The 27988-nt window shown below is 41.8% G+C and overlaps 1 protein-coding gene across 4 annotated transcripts in view; it reads right to left on the bottom strand.

The window, feature by feature from the left end:
• Positions 1 to 27988, bottom strand: part of NHS (NHS actin remodeling regulator) — a 335527-nt gene that overhangs the window by 62088 nt on the left and 245451 nt on the right. Inside the window, exon 1 of one of the 4 annotated variants that reach the window (XM_048861980.2) lies at positions 6009 to 6159. The exons of the other annotated variants lie outside the window; for them this stretch is intronic. Within the exon in view, the coding sequence (XP_048717937.1) occupies positions 6009 to 6060 (52 nt within the window). The 5' untranslated portion in view covers positions 6061 to 6159. Of the gene's footprint in view, positions 1 to 6008; positions 6160 to 27988 lie in introns of those variants that run through there. 4 annotated transcript variants of the gene reach the window in all.

Below are 27988 nucleotides of genomic sequence, written 5' to 3'. Positions count from 1 at the left end.
GCCTTGCTGCTGAGTTGACTGTAAATGGGGCTTCCATTGTTTTTGGTCACACCTTGCTTTATTTCATTGGAGACAAATAGATAGCTGTGATATTCCCTATTATCTGGGAGAGACCTGTTTCTCCCTTTGTTTGGTCACAGACTGTAAAGCATATTAATGAGTATCCATAATTCCTTACACAGTTTCAGAGTAACAGCCATGTTAGTCTGCATTCGCAAAAAGGATACTTGTGGCGCCTTAGAGACTAACCAATTTATTTGAGCATAAGCTTTCGTGAGCTACAGCTCACTTCACTTTTTCCTTCACTTTTTCCTTAGTGTTAATACATATAATTCACAATGATATTAATCACCAGTGAGTCATAGGCTTTCATAGAACACTACAACTATTATACTTTTATAAATACAGTACTATTGTATACAATCAATCAGTTGATTCAATTGCTATCCTTTGGGGTTCAGACCTCCCACCCCGTCTTTATAGCCCAGATAAAGTTTCTCTTCCCTGCTGGTGCACAGACACCAAAGGTCTCCTTCCCTGTTTGTTATCTTGATCTCTATGTTTACCCAATACGTAAATGGATGTTCATTGTCTCTGCCTGATGCCCGGGCTGGTTAGAGAAGCAAATACACATTCCTTTGTTTAGGGCAGACCTGTTTACCAACTTCCACTAACATGCCTGGTTTAAACACACGTTATTCATAATTCCAGCATACATCAATAACTCTTAATACTGTGTACTACATTACACAAGAATATTAATGATCAGTAAGTTATTAGTTTTCCGATGACGTATTAGATGACCCCCATTAGATAAAGATTACGATCATAGTGAGTTGATGAACACTAAATTGTTGAGACCAGCTGAAACTCATTACCTGATACCTGTGAGCCCCTGGCCCTTTGGCACTGGGATCCTGCATAGTGTGGTATTTTTTGAGTCCGATACTTTCTGAGGAAAGTGGAGATTGTAGCGAACTTGTCAATTCTGGCCACTTTTGTTTTCCCCCCGCAAGCTTGAATAAAATCAGCAGTTGTTTTATAGTCACTTCCAATGGGATCTCAAAGTGTTAGTGCCACAATGGGCTGCATATTCAGCAAGATGACCAAATGCTAATCCTGCGTAAAACACTTCCAAAATCCCTTTCACGGTTTCGTCTTTTAAATAAGGTCTTCTGACCCTAAGAACCTTGCTGTTATGGGGATGAGCTAAATGGGAGCACTTTTCCTTTAACTGAGATGGAGCCCTATGTATAAAGACACATGACCACCCAATTGCCTGGTGTCTTATAGGATGTAGAACAGCTGTTAACCCACTCAAGGGGGCTAAGATCTTCTTCACAAGCTGTCTGAAGACAGAGGAAGCCATATAAGTTATGCAGTATACCAAAATCATCTGTTTGGCTAGACCATGTGCCATTATGAAGATAAGTTGGGTCTGATCCTGCTCCCATTCACATGGTGCAAGATCACATCATATGTGCAGTAGTATGGAACTGGTGTCAGAAAGCCTGTTCCTCTAGTTCAAGGCCATACTTCTGGGAAAAGAGAGTTACTTCAGGTATTTCCAAGAACTGAAATAGCCATGAGGGTTAAAAGGATTTCTCCAAAACTCAAACAAATAGCCTAAAATAGAAGGTAGAAGGTTTAAGAACAAGGAGGTAGTTAGCTATAAGTCACACTAATTACCTGTTTCAGAGTAACAGCCATGTTAGTCTGTATTCGCAAAAAGAAAAGGAGTACTTGTGGCACCTTAGAGACTAACCAATTTATTTGAGCATAAGCTTTCGTGAGCTACAGCTCACTTCATCGGATGCATACTGTGTTTTTCCACATATTTTTCCACAGTATGCATCCGATGAAGTGAGCTGTAGCTCACGAAAGCTTATGCTCAAATAAATTGGTTAGTCTCTAAGGTGCCACAAGTACTCCTTTTCTTTTTACTAATTACCTAGTTTCTAATTTAGCAGGGGTCTGATTCTCCTTCCAAAAACACTTCAGTTCCATCCTACTGAAGTCCAAGGAGGAAAAAAGGTAATTACTTGGACAGCAATGCTATCTCAAAGTATAATGCAATTAAATGCTTGACCTTAGTGGTTCTTGGTCACATGCATAGGCTTGAACTCAGGAATTTTCCCCCCAACGATATATTCACAGGGACCTTGAATTATTTTTAGTGCCCTCTGCAGCACTGAGCTAGACTCATCTTCTTGGAACCAGTGGGCATATCCCTTGCCACTGTATTTCCTGTGGAGGCCTTGGGCTGAACCTCAGTCTTCCCTGACATCTATTTCTATGGTTCCACCACTTCCTATGTGTGCCATAAAACATCCTCTTTAACTCACATTTTATCTTTCCTTCCCCCTCCACTGTATACCTATACCATTTGGATCATACATGAACAACACACACAGCAAATCCTTTCTTTTGGTTTCCATCTCCAGGAGGGATCATACAAATCGGGACTATCTACAACAGCAAGTAAACTTTGTCAATTAAACAAGCATAAGAGTTACATTTTAGGAAGAAAGAGCATGCCAAAGTTAACAATGAGAAAGGTAAGGGTTCCCACTTGTCACAGTCCTGTTTAGCCATCTGCCTTCTTCAGAGCCAATAAACAGTTTGTAGCCAACGTCTGGAGTAAAGAAACAAAGTAACCAACTATGGGCCAGATCCAAAGCCCATTGAGTCCAAAGTCCATGGAGATACTGCTACTAAACTTCGATGGAGGTTGGATCAGGCCCTAACTGCTTTTCAGTCAGCTACATGGAAAGTCTCCACTTCATGAAAACCACCCACCATCCTGACATTACCAGACGCCTCTGTGGACAGTTTCAGTAGGAAGGTCTTGGGCTGAACCATGCTCATCTTGGGGGGTGGAATCCTCTGAACGGGGGTGAGGCGTGCTGGGGGGGGCCAGTGTGAGGACTTGGGCATTGTTGCTGCAAGTCACACACAGGTCCCTCAGCTAAGCAGGATAAAGCAATGCTCACCCCAGACCCATAGTTTTCTCTCTCTATTCTAAATGAATTAATTTTCTGCTAGTGAAGGGTGTCACATGGAAATCACTAAAGAATGAAGTTCTCTATCCACAGGCCAGCATAGGCAGCAAATTCAGTCTAGCAACACAGAGGTGGAAGTCTCCATATGCCAAGCCCATTATCTCAGCACTGCAAGTCACCCATTTCACCACCAATCCCGTGCACACTTCCCCCCCCCCCTAAAAATAACCCCATAAGTACTTTCTAATACCAGTGACAAAGAGGCATGTACCTAGATAAAACAGAGTTCTTGTAATCTGAAGACTGGACTGAGATTTAAGTGACACTTTTAAAACACTGCTTTTGCTTTCAAGACTTGCCCATTCCATAGGAACCATACTGAAGGTGCAGCTGGGGTGGGAGAAGGGAGGAAATAGTGGATTTGCTTTCCCAGTGCACCATGACGTTGCAGGAGGAGGAGTTCAAAATGACCTTAAGTCATAATAGACTGTAAAAGGAACCTTATGCCTCCCTGACATTCCTCATTCCAAGCTTGTTCACAGCTCGCAACAAATTTCCCAATCCGTTACAGCCATTAATATTCTCTGTAAATACAGCATCGTATTTGTCAATCAGCATTATTGCACACTGTGCTCTCAATTTTTCTCACTGTCTTCTGAATTCTTGAACCAAAACCCCCAAACTTCTCACTCACTGTTGCCATCATAACCTGAATGGCACTAAAACCTATCACAGATATGCCACAAGTTCCTAGTAAGCAAGAAACAGGCCTTGTTTGATTAGTAATCTCAGTGCTTCTGTCGAGTAAAAGGCAGGCAAGTCTTATCCACTGGTGAGTGGAAGTACAGGAGGGGAACGCTCGATGATTACCATAGCCAAGCTGACTTTTAAGCATGGCTATCTCTGCCTTCAGACCAAATAATATGAAAACAAAGCACTGACCCAAGATAAACTGCAAGAATTACACAAGTAGCAAAATATTTGAAATAGCAGCATCACTTAATAATTGTCCACCATCTTGGCCAGATTATTTTACCCTTTATGGAATTTTCTTAATGGCTTTTATTAAAAAAAAAAACAACCACCACCAAACACAGCCTGATTGCGGCTGAAGATTCCAAGCAGAAAAGCAAGCAGAAAAACCCGTCTGTGCTGCTGCATGTCTGAGGGACAGCCTAACATTCCACTGATTTCTCTGAAAGACAGCAACAGGGCGGGCCTGGTGGAGGGACCAGTAATGAAAGGGTTAATGCATGGTATTCAAAATTCTTCTCTCAGACCATTAGAAAAGCCCATTTTATGTTCACATTTTGCATCCCGTTCCATTACAGTGAAATCCCTCCCAATAAAAACTGGCTTTCAAAACAAAAACAGAAGTCTCCAAAGGAAGATTCAAATGTTGTCTGCATAGATGAATGAGTCTTCCTTCCTTTTACATCAGCATTAAATGCGACAAAATACCTGAGCCCTTTCCCTTCCACGAGTGATTTGAAAAGTACACAATTTCCTTTGCAGGGAGCTCTGTGCCTGGCAACCTCTGAATCTCCATTTCTGGCTAGTAGCATAAATGCTGCATTCTAAACTCTTGCATGCAATGACAAGGATTCACACAACAGATAAAAATCCACTACTAGCAAGGCAAAACTTCAAATAAACTAAAAAGGCATTTTGAAAACCAGACAAACACTGAAATCAAAACCTCACAGCACAGAGAAAAAAAATATGGCCTTTGCTTGACCCAAAAATAAAGGACTACAAGAACTGCTCTGCATAGGAGTGAAAATAAATTACCATTGTGAGGATTCTCAGTAATTTAGAATCTCTAGTCAATGCTGAGAATCGTTCTGGGACTGCAGGTTTTTCTTCTAACTTCATTCACCAGCTGTGTGAGGAATTAGTTAAAAATGACATCACTGCTGATTCTTTCCCCCACCTATCCCCATTCACATTCCCATTCACTTGCTAAAACAGCTCAAGCTGCTCCTCTCACCCCTGCATTGGCTACTGAACCAGTCCCATCCGAGTTCTGGGTTCTGCAGCTGACCAGTCCAATTTGTGTCAATGCAGGACAGCAAATTCATTTCTTTGAAGTCTTGTACAGTATCCCCAATAGAATCTACTTTAAAGCTACAATATTCTGTCCCCTAAGAAATCATAATAGTTCTAACCTTATTATGCATAATACATTACAGAGCCAGCTCCATTTAAAGGTAGATTTCAAGCAGGCAAACAGTCTTCATGTTTGAAGCAATAGTGAGAGAAACAATCTCTTTTGGGTTCTGCCTTTTTCCTCTTCTTTCATAAAGCAGATGGCCCTCTCTGGTGGTTTTCTGTATCCATGTTGCATTAGAACTGCAATCTATCTCCCCCTCCTCCCCCAAATGTGACATCATCAGAACCTGACTCCAACTCTACTACTGTACAAAAAATAATTCTGAATAGGAACTACCTGGGATGAGGTCATCTACAGGACCAAAGTGATGCTGAAGCCTGTGTAGCTTCTTACAAAAAACTGTCACCTGAATTTATTAACCCTGTATTTGCTGGAGATCAGGCCACAAAACTGCCATTCTGAAATCAGGTTTATTTTCATCCCAAGGGGCTCTATAGTTTGTAATTACCGGCATGGACAGTGCATAGATACATCCATAACATTCCCCAGCATACATAATTCACCTTGTCACTACGTTTACATCCCTTACCTAACTGCTGAAGAGGATGCTGCAGCAAAAGCCCTCGGCCAGCAGACAAGACTGGTGCAAGGAAGCCAGCTTGCTAGCACACAGCATAAACATTGCAAACGCTCCTCTGCACTCTGAAGATCTTCAGTCTAAACATTACTAAAAGGGAACCTTCTAAAAATAATTTCACCTCTGACTCATAGCTGCAGCTCCTTGACTACAGCCACAAATTCAGCAGCAAAGCAGCAGTCCAGCCCCAAAGCAGGGCCTGCTGCTCAACCTGGCTGTTTGTTACTAAGGGCACAGACGTCCCTACTCCCCATACCTTTGTATTTTCTTCTTGGGTAGCGTTGGAGCTTGTACTGGGAGTTGCCCATCCCCGATGTGGCCAGTAGACACCACACAACATCCTTGGTGAGCCCCACTGGTCTAATGGACGACAGCTACTTGGTTCTGCATCCTCTCTCATTCACTCTGAGGCTAACAGCAGCAGAGACTGAAGCAGCAGCAGCAGCAGCTCCAGCACTGGCCGAAAAGAGGAGTCTGTGTACATGTGCATGTGTATTCCAAGGCTGTGTATATACACTATACACATCTGTATATTCTGGACCTCAGTACTGCAGATTACTGACACCGCTATATAGGTCTAGAATATTCCACCAGTAACAAACATAACACACATACTCTATATGTAGGTGTACAGAGGTTTATTTGCACAGTAGATGCATATAAATGAATCTCTACACGCATACAAATGGTTGTGTTTGTGTAGTGCTTAGCACAATGGGGTCCTGGTCCAGGACTGGGGCTCCTAGGAACTACAATAATATCTGCCCCATGCAGACCCTGCTGCTGCCCTCTAAAAGGTACCAAGAGCACGCTAACATAATCCTGTTCGAAAGAGGACTACACCAATGTGAACCAGGTACATTTTAGACTGTGCCGGGACCGTCTACATGAGGCAGTTAGAGAGCAATACGTTAGAGCGACCTACAGCCACCACAGCCTATGGCTTGGATGGTGAATCCAGCTCCCCAAATCCCAGTGAAAATCACCACGGTTTACCACGGTTTCGTCTCCTGTCAGACCTTGGAAATCATAACTGCACATGCGCCGCAGGAGCAGTGGAGAAGAACACCCTGGTATAGACTTGCTGCGTTTGGGATTTGTATATAGTTACACACACACAGAGGTAAGTGTGTATGCACCTGCACGCACTTGTGTAGTTTGGAGGGGCCATGCTCCAACGCCCTATATACAAGAGCTGTCAATGCATTTTCAGAACTAGAGCCCTCCCCAAACAGCAACGTTAAAAAAGGTACATGTTTCTTCTTAGCAAAACATATTTAATCCTTTGAAAAAACCTTTGAAGACCCTTTCCTCGTTTTATTTTGGTTCCTCTACGTGACATTGACAACAAGAATTTAAACTGAAGTTAGGAGTGTTGAAAAAGTGCCATCTGATCTAATGACTGTCATATGACAAAAGTTACATTCTTCCCTAACTGTGAACCTTCTTTATAGGAAACAAACAAGACCATACTCATAAGAAAAACAGACAAAGGAAAGTCATGGTTCGTGGAGGGGAAAAAAACCCAACATATAGGTAATTAATTGATAAAATACCACACAGAGTTTCAAAATTCCAGCTCAAGGAGTGAAGAAATCCCTCTGAATAGAATGAAACAGAGAGATTCCCCCCCTATTTTCTGCTTTGTTATATTGATGTTAATTGGTATTTTCAACTGGACAATGCAGATCATTTGGCTCAAATATTTGCGTGAATCAGGCTACGTCTACACTACAGACCTTACAGTGGCACAGTTGTACTGCTGCAAGGTACACTTGCAAGACCACTGTAAGGTCTCCTGAGTAGCTGCTCTACACCGGTGGGAGACAGCTCTGCTGCCGGCACAATTAAACCACCCCCAACAAGCAACAGTAGCTATATTGGCGGGAAGCACTCTGCTGCCAACATAGCACTGTCCACACCGGCGCTTTTGTGGTGAAACTTATGTCGGTGGGCGGTGTCTTTTCACACTCCTGACCAACAAAGGTGCTGCCAACAAAAGTGCTAGTTTAGACAAAACCTTAGACGAAGATTAGTGCTCAAGAAAACGTGCTAAAGATAGCAGTACTTACGAGTTAAGTATAATGTGGACACTTGGGGCTACACTGGAGTTTCCCAGGTTTCAATGAGGGTAGAAGTTGTTCCATGCTGTATAAACTTCCCACACTACTGGCAAATGCACCTAAATCAGGATTTGCAACATCCCTTTTGGCTCAGTGCTAAGCCTCCCATGAGCAAAGCCTGACAAGTGTACTACATTAAGCGGTGCACTTGGTTTCTAAAGCCCTTTAGGACTAGAACTGGGTTCAGATCATTGAACTATTTTTATTCTTGGATCAAGACCTTCAAAGGTAATCAGCATGGACAATTAACACAAAGAAAACTGTACGTATCTCGCTGAACCCTACACACAAAAATCCTTCACTGTATTTATGTCTTTGAAATTAGAGACAGAAAAAAATAGTATGTGAAAAAAATTAGGATTCCCCTCTTTTCAGATCTCTCTGCAATCTTCCCTGGATTCTGCCATTTTCTGAAAACTTAAGTTTCACCGTCCTGCCAATTCAAAGACAGAACTGTCGCAAGGTAAGCCAATGTGTAGTAGCCTGCTGCTTTTTTAAATTGGCCTTGTAAAAAACTGACTTCAGTCAAATAACAGTAGCGGTCCAAGGAGGAACTCATCCTGCCCTACTGTGTTCACCTCAAGGAGGTCTGAATTTCAAAGCTGACTGGATTACTTAAAAGCTAACCATTAAACAGAGCTAACCAATTCAGTTTCTCTCTCTCGCCTCCACTCCACCTTTTTGAAAGAAAAGAAACATTAAAGATTAGAAATTTTAGGACCAGATATTCACAAGATTTTTTCAGTACCAGAAAATACAATTGAGACCAGATTCAGCATGCTGAGCTGCACTGGAGATCTGACCATTAGTCTCGCAACGGCAGCTGTCAGGGGCTGAGCACTTTTGAAAATCTGGCCTTCAATGCACAAAAGCCACTTACTGATAAGTTCAGGTTCCCACAGTAACTGTAACTCACCCAAATTGTACAGGACATTCATCCCAGGCCAAATTCTACTCAGTTACACCCATACAACCTCCGGTGCATTAGGTCCACTTAATTTCCTCTGCCCCTCCTTGCCTCTAAGGAAAGCTCAATCTGTAACCCCCCCCCCACTAAAAAGTAGCTTCTAGTCAATTATTTCTTTTAATATCTTTCCTTCCCTCCTCTGGCCCTCCTCTCCCTTAACAGCAGCAGGGATATTCTCTCCCCAACACAACCCTCCCAGTGGGTCATATCCCAAGGTTGTTATTCAGTCAGTTGCTGCTTACTGATGTAGGGAGTGATTAAAATGGGACCCCCCCATCAGCTTTGCTGATCTGAAGTGGGACAGTGAGATGGGGAAGGGCCATGTATCAAGTGCTCAGAGGTAGATCTAAGGAATCCATCCGGCCTGTTTTCCCCTTTGATCCACTTGGCTGAATGGCATTTCACATGCAGGCTACTCATGCCTCCTATTCCCACGACTGTGTAGCTCATGGAACATCAAAGAGTGCCCCCAACATTCACTGTGTAAACACTCTTTAATTGCAAAATAAATTAGTGCTACTGGGCTGACTCACACTTCATTTATAATTTACTCAGCCACGCCCCCAGTGCCTAACAGGAGCTCAGCATTTGACCCCTGGGGAAGGTGGAATTGGTGTAAAAGAAGTGGGGAGTGAAGGGAAGGCGGGGAAGGAAATGAAAAAGGAGCCATGAGTATTGTAATTTCCCATTTCCATGTACATGTTATACATGCAAGGCACATATTATGCAGCTCATATTTTAAATCTTACTCTGAAAAAGATTTGGGGGTGATGGTGAATAATCAGGTGAACATGAGTTTCCAGTGCAACACTGTGGACAAAAGGGCTAATGCAATGCTTGGATACTTAAACAGGGGTATCTCGAGTAGGAGTAAGGAGGTTATTTTACCTCTGTCCTTAGCACTGGAGCAACCGCTGCTTGAATACTGTGTCCATTTCTGGGCTCCACAATTCAAGAATGTTGATAAATTAGAGAGGGTTATGAGAAGAGCCATGAAAATGATTAAAAGATTAGAAAACATGCCTTATAGTGATAGACTCCAGGAGCATAGGCGGCGACTCTGTGGGTGCTCCGGAGCTAGAGAACCCACGGGGGAAAATTAGTGGGTGCTCTGCACCCACCGGCAGCCAAGCTCCCCGCCCCGCCCCGCTCCTCCGCCTCACCTCCACCTCTGCCTCACCTCTTCCTCTGCTTCCTCCCAGCACACCGCATCTCCGCTCCTCCCTCACTCTCAGCACTTGCCGCCGCCAAACAACTGTAGCAAGCTCTGGGAGGGACGGGGAAGGAGGGGAAACGTGGCGCGCTCAGGGGAGGAGGCATAAATTTAGGACAATTACCATTGGAACAATTTACCAAGGGTCGTGGTGGATTCTCCATCACTTGCAATTTTTAATTTGAGTTTCCCCCAAAATAATTCCTAGAGAATATCTTTTAGGAATTATTTTGGGGAAATTCAAAGGCCCGTGAGATATCTAAGGTCAGACTAGATGATCAAAATGGTCCCTTCTGGCATTGGAATCTATGAATCTATGCAAGTCACCAATGCACAGAACGGAAGTCATCCAGAATGCAGCAGCCACGGTGACAGTTGAACACATTATTCCAATCTTGAAATCTTTACCCTGTTCCTTGTAAAGATCTTCATTGATTTAAACATTCTTTTCACTTTTAAAGCTCTTAGGAGAATAGCCCAAACATACCTATTGCTTGTTTATTGTTGTATTCCTTCCTCATATTCTAAAGGGATTGGGCTCATCTTTGACTTGCCCTAATTTCAACCTTGATATGTTGGGCACATGGGCACCTCTCACCTCCAATTGTTTTCTCCAAATGTCAGTCAACGATGGAACTGAGAAGCGGGTTAGAGAAATATATGTCTCTCATGCCGCTCAGTTGTTCCTAATCACTGTCTTTTATATTTTGTTTTGTATACAGTGATCCATGTTTTATTGCACATACTGAAACCACAAGGGGAGTTTTGTAAACTCAAGTCACTGTTGTTGAAATAAGCAAAGGAGGGGTAAATCGGGGGGAAGGTTAAAAATAAATATACTGTCATGCAGAGAAATATGGCTAATTGTGGAATGGCAGGGGTGAGCATTCTTGAGCATGGATGAGTGGGAGTATCCAAGTCAGAAGGGCTAAAGAGGAAAGGCGACAGACAAGAAAGCATATTTCAATATAATAATGATATCTCAAGTATTTCCTGTTTGTCCATCCTGGGCTAACCTTTGAGCTACATGCAACAAAGCAATACCCATTGTATGTGTAAGTAACATAAAACATATCGTAAGCCTGTGTTGAAAAGGAGGAAATAACGTATGGAAATCTAGAAAATCTCCAATACCAAAGATCCCATTAGTAGCTATGACTGAGATTTTTCCAAGCAGTTTCAAAGAGACTTAGACACATATCTTCCATTAAAGACAGAATCCCCTAGGCAGCTTTGAATATCTCACCTCCTATCTTACCGTGCTAGGATACAGAGAGCTATTTTGGAATACAGAATGTAAACAGATGGTATGCCAAAGAGAAAGAGAACTTATGCATTATTAAAATAAATATGAACTAGGTAGCAATGTAGTACAACAAAGATACATCTTGAGGCGTTTAGGGACAAGTCACAAGAGTGGCTATCACCAAAACTACTTGATGGAAATATATCTTGGTCTCATATGTTTATCTGTAAGCCTTATTCTGTGCATGCATATTAAAGTGACCAGATGTCCCAGTTTTATAGGGACAGTCCCAATTTGGGGGTCTTTTTCTTATATAAGCTCCTATTACTCCCCACCCCCGTCCCGATTTTTCATACTTGCTGTCTGGTAACCCTAATGCATATGCAAGGATACACACGTGTCCACAGATACACACTCTCACACATACTATATATGTTTAAAACCCCCTCTCTTTCCTAGCTACCAAACAATACAATGTTTCACAGCTACTCTAATATTGCAGTTGTTGGTTAAAATGCTGTATAAAATGCCTTGTGTTTTTAATCACTTAAAAATATTCATCTTTCGAGGCTAAAATGTCACCAAACTATAGCCCTCTCATGTCATCAACCTCATGAAACAGAACTCTTCTGCTAGCTGCAAGTTGGGCTTTTGTTATACTCAATTATATGTTATATATACACTGTAATTTCTGGAATCTGTCTGAATGTCTGAATTAATGAATGAATTCCCAGGGAAAGACACTGCTGTTTCCTTACCAGTTTTGACGTGGATGGTGTCACTGAAGAGCACTGTAGCGGTGCAGTAAGGTCTTGGCTTTTTGATTAAGTTATTCCATAGAGCTCTCTTGACCTTGAAAATGTCTTTATGTCTGACTATTTCTATGTCTGCCTATCTCCCTCCTCCAGACTTGCTTCACTTCAGCTAAAAGGAATGAAGTATGCAAATTAATCAGAGGTGGCAAGTGACTGGCTTCATTGTCTTTGATGTTGACCTATACATAGGACAAAAACAGAGGATGGACGCAGTATAAAAAGGTAAAGAGGACAGAAGAAGATGGCCAAGAGGCCCAAAGCAAGAGTTGGAGTTACAAAGAAGCTACAAGAACAAGAACTATGTGAGGTAGGCACATGACCAGTACTGAAGAAAGAAAGAAAGAAAGAAAATAAGTAACAGGCTACAGCTTCAGTTTGAATGTGAAGAGAGCAAGACAAGAGGAAGAGTAAATAGATTTGGTATAAGAGGAAAGTGGGAGACAGATTAAGTATGTAGAGAGCTATAGGATAGAATACGATAGTCAGTGATTGCACGCACACCCCCGGAACAAGGCACAGGCCAGTTTGGTGATATATATCCATGTGATAAATTTCAGCCACGTAATAAACCAATAGAGCTATATGACCGGCTCGTTTAATTTAATATGCACTCTTGGTCACCTCACCTGGGGCTATGTACTCACTAAGGACTTGATCCTGCCCCACTAGGTCAATGGGAGTTTTTTCACTGACTTGAATGGGAACAGGATCAAGCTCTGAACTATCTCCCTCTGGGCTTCTTCTAACATTTCAAATAAGTCACCCACTAGAGAAATCGTTCCTCTTCATCCTCAAATATTATACACCTGCACAAAAAATTATAGTGGTCCAATGACCATGACGAGCATATTTAGTCCTGTTCCTGGTGAAAATAAAGAGCTAGAAAAGGAAGCTTCATATGGGGACACAGGAATTGCCAAACTGGATTATTAGACCAATGGACCATCTAGTCCAATATCTTGCACTTTTTGTACATTCCTTGTACTGCATTTCTGCAGCTTTTAATGGCCGTGACAGCCACCTTGTAAGGAACCTCACAAGGAGGCAGCTTCCACACCTGCTTTGGAAGATTTTAAAACTTTCTTTCCTGTCCACTGTCAGGTTTGTTTCCAAAACAGATAATTTCTAACATACAGTGCAGTGAAAAAAAACAAGTTTTATTTCTATGTTTATAGGCTTTGTACAGAGATAATGATCAAAGTAGTTAAAGCTAATAAAAGAGCGGAGGTAATTTTTTTCCTAGTCCCACATTGAAGTTGGCTGTTGTGTGTTCTATGGGTAACTGGGATTTGACCAGATACTTAAAGGTACAACACTCTAAATGTCCCTGGTTAGAAAAAAGTAGATCAGTATTATTTTAATATTTAATATTTCAAAACTCTGATGTCAAAGAGGAAAGGACTCAACCTGGGAAGAATAAATAGTAGGCTATGGCAACTGTTGCCATAGCAGCATGAGACCTTGTAAGGAAGAGATTTGGGAGGGCTGTTGCCTTCAAGAAAATTAGCTCCCTTGTTTTTGGCATAGCCAAGCTGTATCCAGACTTTCTGTGATTGAGCTGAACTGTTTTCACCTTGGGGAGGAGGGCTCTGCTCTTCTTTTAGGAGCACACCCAAACCGTCCAAGAACCTCCCAAATACATTTGGTACAGGAGCCTGGAACTGGAAAACCAAACCAAACCACCCCTCTCAACCTCCTGTTCTGTTCTCAAGAAGCCCTCATCATCTTGGTAATCTGAGCAAGAACCCAGGTCTTGGGGAGGGGGTAATCTCTTCCTTTTTCTCTCCAGAGACTACGTAAAAGTGGATCCCTCCCATGCTCATCCCATTATGCCCTCAAAGCATAGTGATGAAGTGAGCTGTAGCTCACGAAAGCTCATGCTCAAATAAATTGGTTAGTCTCTAAGGTGCCACAAGTACTCCTTTTCTTTTTGCGAATACAGACTAACACGGCTGTTACTCTGAAACCCCCTTAACACCACTCTTACCAGGCTAAGCAAGCTGCTACAAAGATCTTTGAGCTGCATAATCAACACGACCCTTTAGAGGGCAGTAGAGTTCAGGTTCTCAGCTCACTGTCCCTGATTTCTGCACATAGGTCAGATCCTGCACCCATGGAATGGGAAAGCTCCCACTGACTTCAGTGGTGCATGATCATGCACCTACAGAGTGCTGAGTAGGGTTATGAGGGTAATTTCTATGCAGCACATATTTTTAAAGGCCCAGTTCCTAATAAGATTTTCTATAGAACACATCTCCATAATATGTAAGCACTGCCTGGGTAAATTAGCAAAAAGAAAAGGAGTACTTATGGCACCTTAGAGACTAACAAATTTATTTGAGCATAAGCTTTTGTGAGCTACAGCTCACTTCATTGGATGCATTCTTCCTAGTGGAGTTCGTATAGTCTTCTGCTCTCTTCTGTCTTTGATTATAGAATGCTCTGATTGTAGGTTGCTCTGCTTAGGGTATATAATTCATGTTCACACACAGCTTGGGGTATATAATTCATGTTTTAACACACACACCCCACTCTTTATTAATTTGCTGCCCATTTTGCAGGTTTGGGGAGCCTCCAGGGGGGTTCCCAGACCCAAAAGCCACAGCTACAAGTGAAGTTTTATGCTGGAGTTAATTATGACACCACAGCTGTGAAAAATAGCTTCTGCAACTTACTTGCTCTCTCGTTCTCTCTTTTTTTCAAACTAGCTGATGGTTTATTTTAGGCCTTACCCATTAAAATATACAATGTACTAATTGCAGTTCTGTTTATGTAATGACCTGTTTATAGTGAAGTTATTCTATTATCTGTAGGACAATTACACTCTACATTGCTTTAAGGTAAATTCTGTCACTGGTTAAAGATTTTTTTTCTTCATGATAGATCACAGAAACCTGTCTGGGATGTCATTTTAAATGAAAAGTTTTAATTAAAAAAAACAAACAAACCCCATGTCCTTGTCTAGCAAAAGATATATATTTTTAAGAAACAATGGTACTTCAATCATCTGTAGAATTTTGTTTCCTTGTTTTATTCTCGTTTCAGTTCTTTCGAAATTACACTTTGGTGATGCTGTGTATGCTGCTGATATGATTATAGCATCAGATTGCAGCCCAGGCTGTCTGTCCATGCAGGGCTCTAAGGGAGAGCAAGACTTCCCCTGATGCTTATATGGCCTTCCTAGGCCTATTTTGAATCTGGACATGCCGTGCTAAGCATATACTGCAAGCCTGTTACTCCCTGCAGGTGGGCAGAGAAGGGCAAGGCACGGATGGAGCCTTAGCTTCCGTCTTTCCCCCCAAAATGTTCAAACCACCTCAGCTGAGCCATCACTGGAGTAAATACCAGATTACTACCCCCCACTAGATTATTATTTTCCTGAGCTATTCCTGGGTTACAGCTGCATGCTGGCCCATGCTCTGGGTAGATTGTTAAACCATAATCCATTCCATAGAGTTTTTATAAATATAATGGATTTTTCAAATATATTACGTAGGACTTATATATTTGCTTGGTTCCCATGCTACTGTAACATAATAAAAGTGCTTTAAAATGGGAATTATGCTACTATAAATAGATGGGATCATAACATACCCTCCATCGGCATTCACAACTATCTTTAACAGGAAAGGGATATGGACATGTAGATCAGTTAAGTGCTGTGTGATCCATCAGTATCACTAATGCATCAATCACCAGGATATTTAGGTGCCAATAACAAAGTTAACAATTGCATAAAAAATTCCACGGTTCACCATTCTTTGGTTCAACACTGCATACGGAGTCACTCTTTTTGGGTTTTGTAACTTTCCTCAATCCATGGGTAAATAAATTGGGATGTGGGTCATTATTTAACTCCATTTATCAAGAGTAAGCTTATGTAGAAAGGGTCTTGTACTGTGTGGTTTTTGTGTTGTGTTTATTGCGTTTTAATAGAATTTTCCCCCTTCACAAGATTATTTTTCTTTTTTACTTCATGGGATCTAATGAATCCACAAATATGGATGTTTGATCTTTATTTTTTGTTTCCAGACTGGCAGCAATGTATTTCTGTCTGTGAGACCTGAGCTTTTCAAACGGGCTAAGACACTGCTGTTGTAGTACAGCTCAATAGCTTGTGAAGAGTGTAAATGTTTGTTTTTAAAATCAGAAGACAAACTAAATTCAAGTACCCTTCTATCCAAAGTAGCATCCCTATTATTGTCCTAATATAATTTTTATCTCAAAATCCTGCCAGTCGTCTAGCATAAACTACCATATTCTGACCTGTTAAAACAAGGAACAGCTGTGATAATCTCCTACAATTTATTGTATGCTTTAAAGCACTGTACTGGCCACAAATATAAAATAATAAATAAGGGCATTATCATTCTGTACTGACTGCCCTGGTAGGAATTATTATTATTACTTAGCCAATATTCAACAGTGTCCTATGGAAACATATCACAGTACTTTGATTTTCAACAATACTCCTCCAAAACTGCCTCCTTCTTTGTCATCAAATTAAACCCTGAAGATGTTTCCGCTGAATTTTGGTGACAAAGTATATCAATTGTCTACCAGCCTGTCTTGTCAGAATAGTGTCTTGAAGTGTAATATACAGGGAACACTATACATTTTCTTTCCTGTTAAGTATTCAGGACTTACCACTCTTACACAGACACAATATGATTCCCAAAATTCATACCATGTATTTATTGATGCTAGGGAAAAAACAGGCTACCTGGATAATGACGTCCAAAAGTAATAACCACAAACAAAAGAATCAATATGACATTATCCCAGAGGGAACCTGGCATGTGTTGCCTCAGGAGAGTCACCCCAATTCTTTTCAGCAAGCAAGGAATTTAAAATAATCATGGGAATCCTGTTTTTCTTTCACTAAGTCCTCCCACATCTTTTCCCCTAGTCAGCCAAGTAGGAGTTGATTATCATTTGCCCTGACTGCATCTGTGCCCAAGTGATGTTATGTCTGAAAGCCAGAAAAATATCAGTCTGCAACAGAAGGGTTAAGTGCATCCACTTGCAGTACAGTAGGTTACTGAAGTGAGCTGTAGCTCACGAAAGCTCATGCTCTCATAAATTGGTTAGTCTCTAAGGTGTCACAAGTCCTCCTGTTCTTTTTGCGGATACAGACTAACATGGCTGCTACTCTGAAACCTGTGCTATGGAGAGGAACCTGTAATGCTACAACAGCTACAGCATGTGGTAGTAGAAGTGGATAGTTACCCAGGGTTACAGCACCAGGTGGAGATACATTGAAGAGGAAGAAGTATGTATGTGTGCCTGACTGTCTCTTTCATTCTAGTGTGGCTGGTATGGGGTATTCTACCTTAATATAGTGCAGGCACTTGGAGATGGGAGATGTTGGCTTGTTGCTTTCATAGACACATATTTGTGGTGAGGTGGTTATAAGCAAGAAGCATAAGAGGTGCTGGAGTAGCAGACGTATTTCCACAGCATTGTGTGTGGTCTCACAGGACAGCATGAGGAATCCTCCTGTGATCCAAACTCACCACCACGTCAGAGTAACGTATACCTGCACACTTCAGCTTACTTTCAACACTCGGTCCTATTGTTAAATCTTGTTAACTATTAAACTGAGATATTTGTCTGGTGAAATGATGTACAATGGAAAACCAGCTGAATGCAGAAAATTAGAAACTGTTTGAAATCTATAGAAAGTTTCCATCCAGCCTGAAGAGAACTGGATGGAAGAAGCGCCCAAATGTGTGTGTGTGCACCTGCTCATTCTCATGCAGGTGTGTGTGTGTAAAAGAGAGATACTGTCTTTTTTTCTTCTACTGCCAAACAGTAGTACAATTGCTATGGAGCCTCAGTATCATTCTGAAGCCTGTAACATGGCCAAACGCACATGTCTGACAGAGCAAAATGATAATCTCCCTTTACCACTGAGGATGCAGTGGGAGAAGAGTTGCATTTCTGCCTTATTTCAGGCTGTTCTGTGTGAGAGGAAGAAAGAAACATACATAACCAAAGGGGAGAGAGAAATGCATAGAAATAAAGCCATGTGCTACAGACAACAGACACAATCAACACAGAAGTCACATGCCCAGGGAAACAAGACTAGAATCTTGAGTCTTCAAGGCCTCAAAACCGGCCTCTAGAAAGGATAATGTGAGCTGGAGCCCCTCAATATAAAAGAGAAGTGGTTGGTGGTATAGCCGTATTCATATGAGGCCCCACTTCACCCCCCAGTCTGAAGAAGTCCAGGTATCAAATTTCATCCTCATCAAAGTCAATGACAAAACTCCCAATGACTTCAGTAGGGCAGGATATCACCCCAGATTTGGGGATTTTCAAGGCATGCCCTATGAATGACTTCTCTATTCACTCACGCTTCTAAGGATGTTGAGTCTTGATGGGGTCTAATTATTGTGGAGAAGAGGGTTTTGTTGGGGTGTGCTGCTGTTACAGCTGCTGGATTAATTTGTTATTTAACTAACTGTTTTTTAAATTTATTGTGAGATGCTTAGAATGGAAGATAGGGGCCTTTTCTGGTATATTAGAAATTTAGGTAAATATATGTACCTGACAGTAATATCAGGTCTCATCCTCTTTGTGGATCAGCCTCTAGAGGAGAAAGAACATACACACAAAGCAAGTACATGACATCATGTAGGGAAAGATCAAAGGGTAGCCATCCACCCAAAATTGCACAGGGCAGTTCTGAATTGTGTGGCTCTACCATGTAACTAAGTGTTGGCAATACACCTAACAAATCCCAACAACAAAAGTACAATTTAGTTCACATAGAAGGAAAAACGTCTTACATGCAGCACGACAGTTAGGTGTTGTGATGTGTAACATTTTTGTCCCATAGGACTGAGTCCCAAAGGTGGTAACCGCAGGTGAGAGACAGAAGGATACACACCAAACAAAAGGAACCAATGAAAAGGGAGACTTGTACAAATACATACAAAGGAAAGAGAGAAAAAGATGCCCATAAACTAATAGGGGCAGGAGAGGAAGGACAAACAGAAGGGTGGTCATCAGAGAACTGACAAACAGAGAAATAAAACCCTTTCCTTTCTACCATTCTGGGACATAAGTACCTTCTGCCTGATTTGAAACAGAAACCCTGCCTGACAGGTCATATTCTCCTCTGTCCATTAAATTTGTTCGCCACAGTTTAATGTTGAAGGCATTCCCAACAATTTATTCAAATTCCTTATTTGTCATAGAAGTCTGCTACATTCCTATTTGATAGGAAAACAGGTCTTCTGTGTTAAACTTTGGAACCCTGGCTATAGCTTTTTCATAATACTTTAATTTTTAGTAAAAACCTCTCTCTTACAGCCACACGTTGTGATGCTAGTTACACAGATAGTACTAGCATATACATTGCTAAGGCTTTTTAATTTGGTATTTACAACAGTGATTCAATTTAGTTAGTTAGATTTTCTTCCTTTACAAATGAGCAGTGCCACATAGAATCTAATAGCTGTCCTGTATCTGCTTTCCCTAGCATGGCTTTGAAACAGAAAAATGAAATAAGCTAAATCCAAATAATAATAAAAGTTACCTTCCAAACATGCCAAGACTGTGATGTTGCACTTGAATCTGCAAGGACAGACTTCCTGCCCTCATGTGGGGCCCCAATGACTTCAGTGGGGCTCCACTACACAGATCCAATTGTAGGATTAGGGCCTGAATAGACTTCACACCCCAAAAACACTGGCCTTATCTAATCATGGTTCTTATATGGCACCCATTGCTACAGTACCCGAGATTAAAAACAGTGTATACAATGAATGGAAATTAAAACAGGTAAAATAGTCTCTCCTGACCAGCATTTAAAAATTGCTTCCATTTGTGCTTTGAAATATGCTTTCCACCAAAGCTCCCTGTTCTGACAATCACTGTGCATTGTACAGTAGATTGGTCACAGATTTCTTTGTTCTACACCCAGATAAAATTGGAGGTGACACTTTACTTCCATCTCGGGCCAGACATCAAGCAGCGGCAGGTCCCGACTTACAGTTTATTTAAAACCATAGCTGGCTCTTTAGGGATCAAAAGGAATGGGGTGAGGAAGGGGGGTGCTACTTAGGGGAAGACTGGGAACAAAATTGCTCAATTTAGTTTTACTCCTGCTTGACTGCTTAATGTTGGGTTCTTAAATTGCTGAAATGTAACAAGGCACGGAAATTAAGGAAAACATAAGACACTGAATGGAGGCCTACACAGCCATTTTACCTTAGAAAAAATAGTATTGGAGTGTTATTCAGTCACGATACAAAACACAACAGACAGATTTTCAGCTGGTGTAAATCAGTATAGTTCCACTGAACTCCACTTTACTGCTCGAGGCTCCTTTGAAAATCCCAGGCTAAAAGTTTATAAAGTGCTAGGCAATCTCTGCATGAAAATCATTGTGGAAGTACAAAGTATGCAGTCAGCATCAGAACTTTGGTATGTTTGGAAAGGGAAGATCGTTTTTATCATTATTTGGCTTCTGTTTCAAAGCCACACTAGGTAAAACAGAAATGGGACTGCGTGTATAGACTGGAAAATAATCACTGAACACTCTTGTAACTCGCGAAGGCAAGCTCTTTTGAAAAGACGGCCCTATGTGTTTCTTCTGATTGGTAAACCTGTATTAACATGGGTTGGAAATGGTTTCTTTCTTGCAGTGGACCCACAAGCTGCCAATGTCACACATGGATTTACTCCCCCTTATTCACTATCTAGCTGGCCAGCACTTCATACAAAAAATTGTTTTCAAGAACAGCTCAGAACCCCATTTGTGCTGAAAAGTGCTTCTTATCTTGGAAACTTTCAAAGTACTGGGCTAAGCAAAATTTGATAAAGGGGCCTAATCAGAGTTGTGAACATACATAGTAATAACAGAATGGATGATGACAATGAGTAAAGCAACAGAGACTTACTATGCTTAAGCAGGAATCTGAGTGGTTTTATTTTTTGTATAATTGTTTCAGCAGGTTGTTTAATATAAAACCCCAGAATAAACAATATTACAAGCTATTGATGTTATGCTTATAAATTTAGTATTCTTCTCTTTCTTTCTCTCTCTCTGTCATACGCACACAACCAGAATACAGTGTACTATGTACAAAATACTGCCTATCAAATGGATTTACATGTAAGCATTTGTGTAGTCCATTTTTAATACTGTCTTCTGTTTCACTGCTCCTGAGCCTTATTTTGTCTGCTGGTCCTTTTTGTCATAGAATCATAGAATATCAGGGTTGGAAGGGACCTCAGGAGGTCATCTAGTCCAACCCCCTGCTCAATGCAGGACCAATCCCCAATTTTTGCCCTGATCCCTAAATGGCCCCCTCAAGGTTTGAACTCACAACCCTGGGTTTAGCAGGCCAATGCTCAAACCACTGAGCTTGTCCTATTGCCTGTCAGGACCTTCTCTCTCCTGTTGCTTAGACTGACCTCCTATTCTGTTATTCAAAACCCACCTCTCCCTGTTCTCTTTTCTCTGTCCTTTAAGAACTTTTTTCCTCTTTCATCATCCTTCCTTACCAACTTGTTAAATATTTTGATTCATTCAAATGAGACATAAAACCAAGGTCCCAACTGCTTGTCAATATTGAAAAATCCGTGGCACTTTCTCTAAGATTAACAGTTATCCCAGTGCCTTGCCTCCCTCAGTTCCCATTTAATTTCAATTGAATATAACTTCCTTTCCCCCAGCTCTCCTAGGGTTGCTAACTTTCTGATTGCAGAAAACCAACCACCCTTGCCCCGCCCCCTTCCCTGAGGCCCTGCCTTTGCCCCGCCCCCGCTCACTCCATCCCCCCTCCCTCCATCACTTACTCTCTCCCACCCTCGCTCACTCGCTCCTTTTTACTGGGCTGGGGCAGGGATTGGGGTTTGGGAGGAGATGAGGAATCCAACTTGGGGTGTGAGCTCTGGGGTGGAGCCGAGATGAGGGGTTTGCGGTGCAGGTGGGGGCTCTGGGATGGGGCCGAGGGGTTTGGAGTGTGGGAGTGGGCTCAGGGCTGTGGCAGAGAGTTCGGGTATGGGACGCAGTTTGGGGTGGGGGCTCCGGGAGGTGCTTATCTCAAGTGGCTCCTGGAAGCAACCGGCATGTCCCTCAGCTCCTAGGCGCAGGGGTGGTCAGGGCCAGGGGGCTCTGCATGCTGTCCCCGTCCACAGGTGCCACCCCCCTCAGCTCCCATTGGTCGTGCTTCCTGACTAATGGGAGTTGCGGAGCTGGCACTCAGGGCAGAGGCAGTGCCCGGAGCGCCACTTGGCAGCACCCGTGCCTAGCAGCTGGAGGGACATACTGGCCGCTTCCAGGATCTGCGTGGAGCCGGGTGCTGCAGCCAACTGGACTTTTAGCAGCCCGGTCAGCACATGTCCCTTTTCGACCAGGCGTTCTAGTCGAAAACCGGATGTCTGGCAACCCTAACCTTCTGCTAACATTTTGGGTACTGCTGCTATGTGCTATTGTCTTCTGCCCCGAGATGCCTGCACACTTTCCTAAATAAGGGCCTAATTCTGTGAGGTGCCGTGTACCCTCAATTCCCACTGACTTTAGCTAGAGATAAGGACACTCAGTACCTCATGCTGGACTCTAATACACCAATACCTAAAACTTGGAATTGGCAGTAAAAAGACGTCAACTTTTTATTTCCCTTCTTCTCCGTGCCCAGTTCCCTGCTTTTCTCAACTCTCTGAACTGTCCAGTAGACCTTCAAACTGCAGGCCCTGACGTTTGACCTTCCCTACACTCACCCATTACACCAAAAATTCAGCACATTAATCTTTTCCTCCTGAAAGGCATAGTGTTACTAGGGCTGCTTGATAACTGTAGCATACAGAGCATGCTGGATATCCCTTTGGACTCTCTCACTAACACCTTCACTTGACCTTTCTGCTAGGAGCCTGTCTCCATTTCCTGCAGTCCTGGGTGCTGTACATTTTATTTCTGTTTGGGGATTTTTCTCCCTCTTTTTCTGTCTCACTTGACTTCCATTCCACAGGCTCACACAGACATTTCCTTAAACAGCAGAATAACCGGAGGCTGGCGGCCATGCAGTAAGGGGGTAAGATGTAAGAGAGGGCTGTTAAAAGTACATTTGACTCCAAAAGCAAGTACAGAAGACATAACAATGCTGAAGGTTGAAAGGAAAACACCAAAGGTATAATAAGGTACCACGTCAATATCTGTATCTTTCAAAGATGATTTGAAATGATTTAGCCCCCTTGCCAAAGATAAGGACATCACATTTTGTCCTTTCTAGCAGTGTCCTTTAAAGGCTCTTGTCTAGTTAAGTTACTCCAAAATAGGTCACTGAATTTTAAAAAAAGCAAAACAAACCCAACTAGATGTAATACACAGAAAGGTTATGCCAGTAAAATGGATCATTTTGGAGAGGAACGATGTTCTTGTGATTAAGACACTGGACAGCAACTTAGGAGATCTGAGTTCAGTTCCCAGCTCTGGCACAGACTTCCTGTGTAACCCTGGGTCGCCCGGTGTCTTAGTTCCCCAACTGTCAAATGCATTCATTCATTTCCCCTCCCTTAGTATTATCTGCTGAGGGACAAATTCCTTGGGTGTAGGAACCATCTCTTATCATACGTACGCTCAGCACCTAGCACAATGGGGCTCCTATCTCAGTTGCAGGCCCCAAACACTGTTATAATAATCACTTTTCAGATTACTGTTTAGAGGCTGAACCTGCGTCAGCAGTTCAGGAGCTGGCAGCCTCTAATTTAGGTATTTAATTACATCTATAATTTTCTTTTTAACCTCAAAACTATGAACTCTGCATTGGTTATGCTGTTCTGGACAGGGCCGGCTCTACTGTTTTTGCCGCCCCAAGCAGGACATCTGAAGACAGAAGCTGCCGCCGAATTACCGCCTTGACAGCCTGCAGACTAAAGTTGCCGCTGAATTGCCGCCGCGGCAGCCTGAGGAAAGAGGCTGCTACCAAAAGACGAGACACTGCTCTGATGGCACATGGACTGCCGCCCCTTTCACAGCGCGGCCCCAAGCACCTGCTTGGAATGCTAGTGCCTGGAGCCGGCCCTGGTTCTGGAGAACCCTCTGTCAGTATGACACTACAGTTCATTTGTCACAGCAGTCCATATTATGACACATCAGACTGCACCATGATTGCCACTTTTTGTACCACAGACCATTAAAAACCCCACATAATGCTGCTTCATTGTGATATTTGAATGTCATTGTATCAGCTATGATGTTGCAGCCGCACAGCATAATGCAATGTCCATATGTACTGACATGTCTTTATATGAAAATGGAGAGTCAGTGCATTGTAAGGCCTGAAATAAACATGGGGACCGTTTAACTGTCTTGCAGAGGAGGCCTCCAGGTTGCTGAACATACCTTTAAAGATTAGACTGACCCATGATGTTGGGGGTGGGTGCTGACTAATGACTGCACATTCTTTATTATTGTCATCCACTTGCTACTGCGGTGATGATACCTATAGAGGAATGGATTGACTTTATACTTGCACTGGGTTTTTTTTTCCCTTAACAGTGTTGGCCTCATCTTAGAGCGGTGTAAAAAGCTGACATTTCAGTTCACTGGCCAAACCAAACCAAACCAAAAACCAGGGGAAAAAATGGTTTCAGATCAAATAAAATGTTTTGTTCAACCCAAAATAAAATGTTTCATTTAGTCTGAGTTTTTTAACCGTTTCTTAAAAAATAAAATAGAAGTAAAAATAAAAAAAAATCACCATTTTAAACTGAAAAATCAAAATGTTTTGTGTCAAAAATGTCAAAATGATGTTTCAGTTATTTTTCCTGAATTGTTTGGTTTGGTGTTGTTCCGACCGAAACAACACAGCTAACCTGTAAAATGTTTCAGTCAACCCAAAACTGCATTTTTTTGGTGAAAAAAGTTTCAGCCAAAAAATTCCATCCAGTTCTACCCTGGTGTTATTGGAGACCTGCTCCATTGTTTAGAGTTCACCTTTGCATCTGCTATTGTCAAATAATTGCAGTTTTGCTGTGATGCACCCTATAATGTAAAACCCACTCCCCCACCCTTAAATCTGTCTCATTGCATCTCTCCCACCTTTAGCGAACATCTTTAAAACTATTTCTCCCCAAACTGTGGTTTTTAGAACTGTTTGCCCTAGATTTATTGGGCCAGATCCTCAGCTGACATAAATCAACATAGCTCCATTGAAACCATTATTCCATTGACAAACCGCTTCTGGGTTTCAGACTTTAATGCAAGATCACTTTACCCTCCCCAAGCTACTGTTTACATCTGGACCCTAATCTTCCACTCCAGGCTCTCTCTCTCCACTTTTTTAAACTGGATCCCGATTTGTTATTGGATTTTATAGGATAATAATTGATCATATCTTTATTGTGTTGTATTTGTTTTTGTACTGTACAGACACTGAATGATTTGACAGGGGTGCTACATATAATAATTAATAGTAAAAATTTCTCTAAGAAAACTGTGACAGAAAACAAGCACTTGTAATCATTTTCATCCCTTGTTCAACCTTCACCTAGATGGCAGTGGATCAGGCTCCGAATGCAGTAAAGTACTGTATTAATGACATGACAAGTGAGTGACCTATCAACAAAGCATATACATGTGAGCAGTAAGTAACAACAGAACTATTTACACTCAACATAAGCCATCCTCCTGCCACTATTCACTGTTTTTACCTCACCTTTCCATCTTCAATGCCTTTTCATAGTTCACAGCAGCACTGACAGATCGATTTCATGCTATGATATTTTGATCAACTTGGCTTGTCATATTAGCAACTGGCACATCTCCCTCAACCCCTTCCAAATAATAGGAAAAGAGCTTCTGGGGGAAGTCAATGGTCTGTTTTAATTAGTCCAGTTCAGTTACTCCTTCCCATGTGGCAGAGCCGTGGATGACAGGACATGACAGCTAATGTGAAATCAGGGGTTTTGTCACGATGTGGGGTTACATTAAAATGTGCTCCCATGCAGTTGGGAACATGAACTCAAGAAAATAAAACCCTTCCCTATATTCAGTTCCTTTAACTATTAACTGCTTTCCTGGGCAGGAGGGCAAATCCCACCAGTACATATATATAGTAGCATTAATTGGTAACACTACAAAGGACTCACTACGGTATGAGTCCAGGACTCTTATTTTTTTAATATGTTATTTATAGCCCATTCAGCCATGGGCTTGCCATTAGACTGCACATGCTCCAAGCTTGCTCTGGAGTACATTTTTATTTCAAAATGAATGGCCCAGTTCTAAATTACCAGTGAGCCTTTCAAAGAGTAAAAAAAACGTTTGCGGTTATGGTTAACGGCCAGAGGCCATCCATGGTAAGTATAAAACACAGACAGGGTGTTGATTGTAAGAGTAATTTACTGTGCACTGAAAAACTAAATCACAATTTCCTCTTGACGAGTTGTGGATGCAATCAAGTAAGAAAGGAAGTGGAGCATTTCCATGAGGGCCTCTTTTCTTCCAATTTGCGAGACATTAGTTTCCTTCCTCTTATCAGTGTTTGACATTTGGAACTCATATACCACTGAGAAATTGCTTCTGTGTTTCAGATTTAAAACAAGGTCAATGGTGTTCAAAAGTAAACCTAGGTTTTTTTAACCTGAAAGCATGTGGCACATCTGATTTAGAGGGAATCCAGCAAATAATCATGAAGAAAAGACATCAACTAAACATCTAATCTGGGTATTATTCATAAACTAAGCAAGGTCCTCTAGGTGTCACTCTATAAAGTAAAGCAAAGAGAAGAAAAGTTTTCTCCAAAATGTTCACTCAGTAGGCCAGATCTTCAGCTTGTGTCATTGATTCAAGGAATACAAGACAATTGCGGAGAAGCTAAATGAATTCTCGGCATCAGTCTTCACTGCAGAGGATGTAAAGGAGATTCCCACACCTGAGCCATTCTTTTTAGGTGACAAATCTGAGAAACTGTCCCAGGTGGTGGTGTCAATAGAGGAGGTTTTAGAACAAACTGAAAATTTAAACAGTAATAAGTCACCAGGACCAGATGGTATTCATGGTATGGAGTTCTGAAGGGACTCAAATATGAAATTGCAGAACTACTAACTGTGGTATGTGACCTATCGCTTAAATCACCAATTGTACCAGATAATTGGTGGATCGCTAATATGACACTGATTTTTTTAAAAGGCTCCAAAGCGATTCGATCAAATACAGGCTGTTAAGCCTAACTTCAGTACCAAGCAAGTTGGTTGAAACTATAGTTAAAAAGACCCCCAAATTATCCTACACAGGTTTTGGGCCCTGCAGAGGCTTCTGTAGGGATGCCATTACATCAAGTTCGATACAAAGTTGTGGCTCTACAGAACCACAGTTATACCAATTCTATTGTACAGAAGTGAAATGTGGGTCCTGAGGAAGACAAAAGAACATTGCATTGACTTTTTTTATTCTCATCTTTGTCAGACAAGATCAGAAATGAGGATATTCAAAGCCAAACCTAGTATCCATCCCCATCAGCACTGGTTTGGTTTCAGCAACTTTCTCGATATGGTCTTATTATTAGAATAGAAGATCAACGAATTCCGAAGCGTGTGCATCAATGAATGCCACTAGATGGCTGGTGATCACGTGGATGTCAAGAGCTTTGGTGGCACAGAATTGCCAATGATGGACATCAACTGACTAGACAACCAGACCACCTTAAACACCTTGCCAGAAATTCATCCACATGGCACTCAATTTGCAAGGAAGACATGTCCCTTTGGGATTTGCCAGGGTGATCTCAGGTTGGGCACCCCTCTAAGGACGGGTTCACATAAAGTAGGAAACATCTCTATCCTTTTTGTTTGTTTTTAAAACTGAACCAAAATCATTTGAGGTCCTGATATTGGATACTTTTGAATTTCATAGT

The sequence above is a fragment of the Caretta caretta genome, chromosome 1, assembly GCF_965140235.1.
Source record: "Caretta caretta isolate rCarCar2 chromosome 1, rCarCar1.hap1, whole genome shotgun sequence".
Classification (NCBI taxonomy): domain Eukaryota; kingdom Metazoa; phylum Chordata; order Testudines; family Cheloniidae; genus Caretta; species Caretta caretta.
The sequence above is the reverse complement of the archived record's forward strand: the minus strand, read 5'-3'. Positions and strand labels throughout refer to the sequence as shown.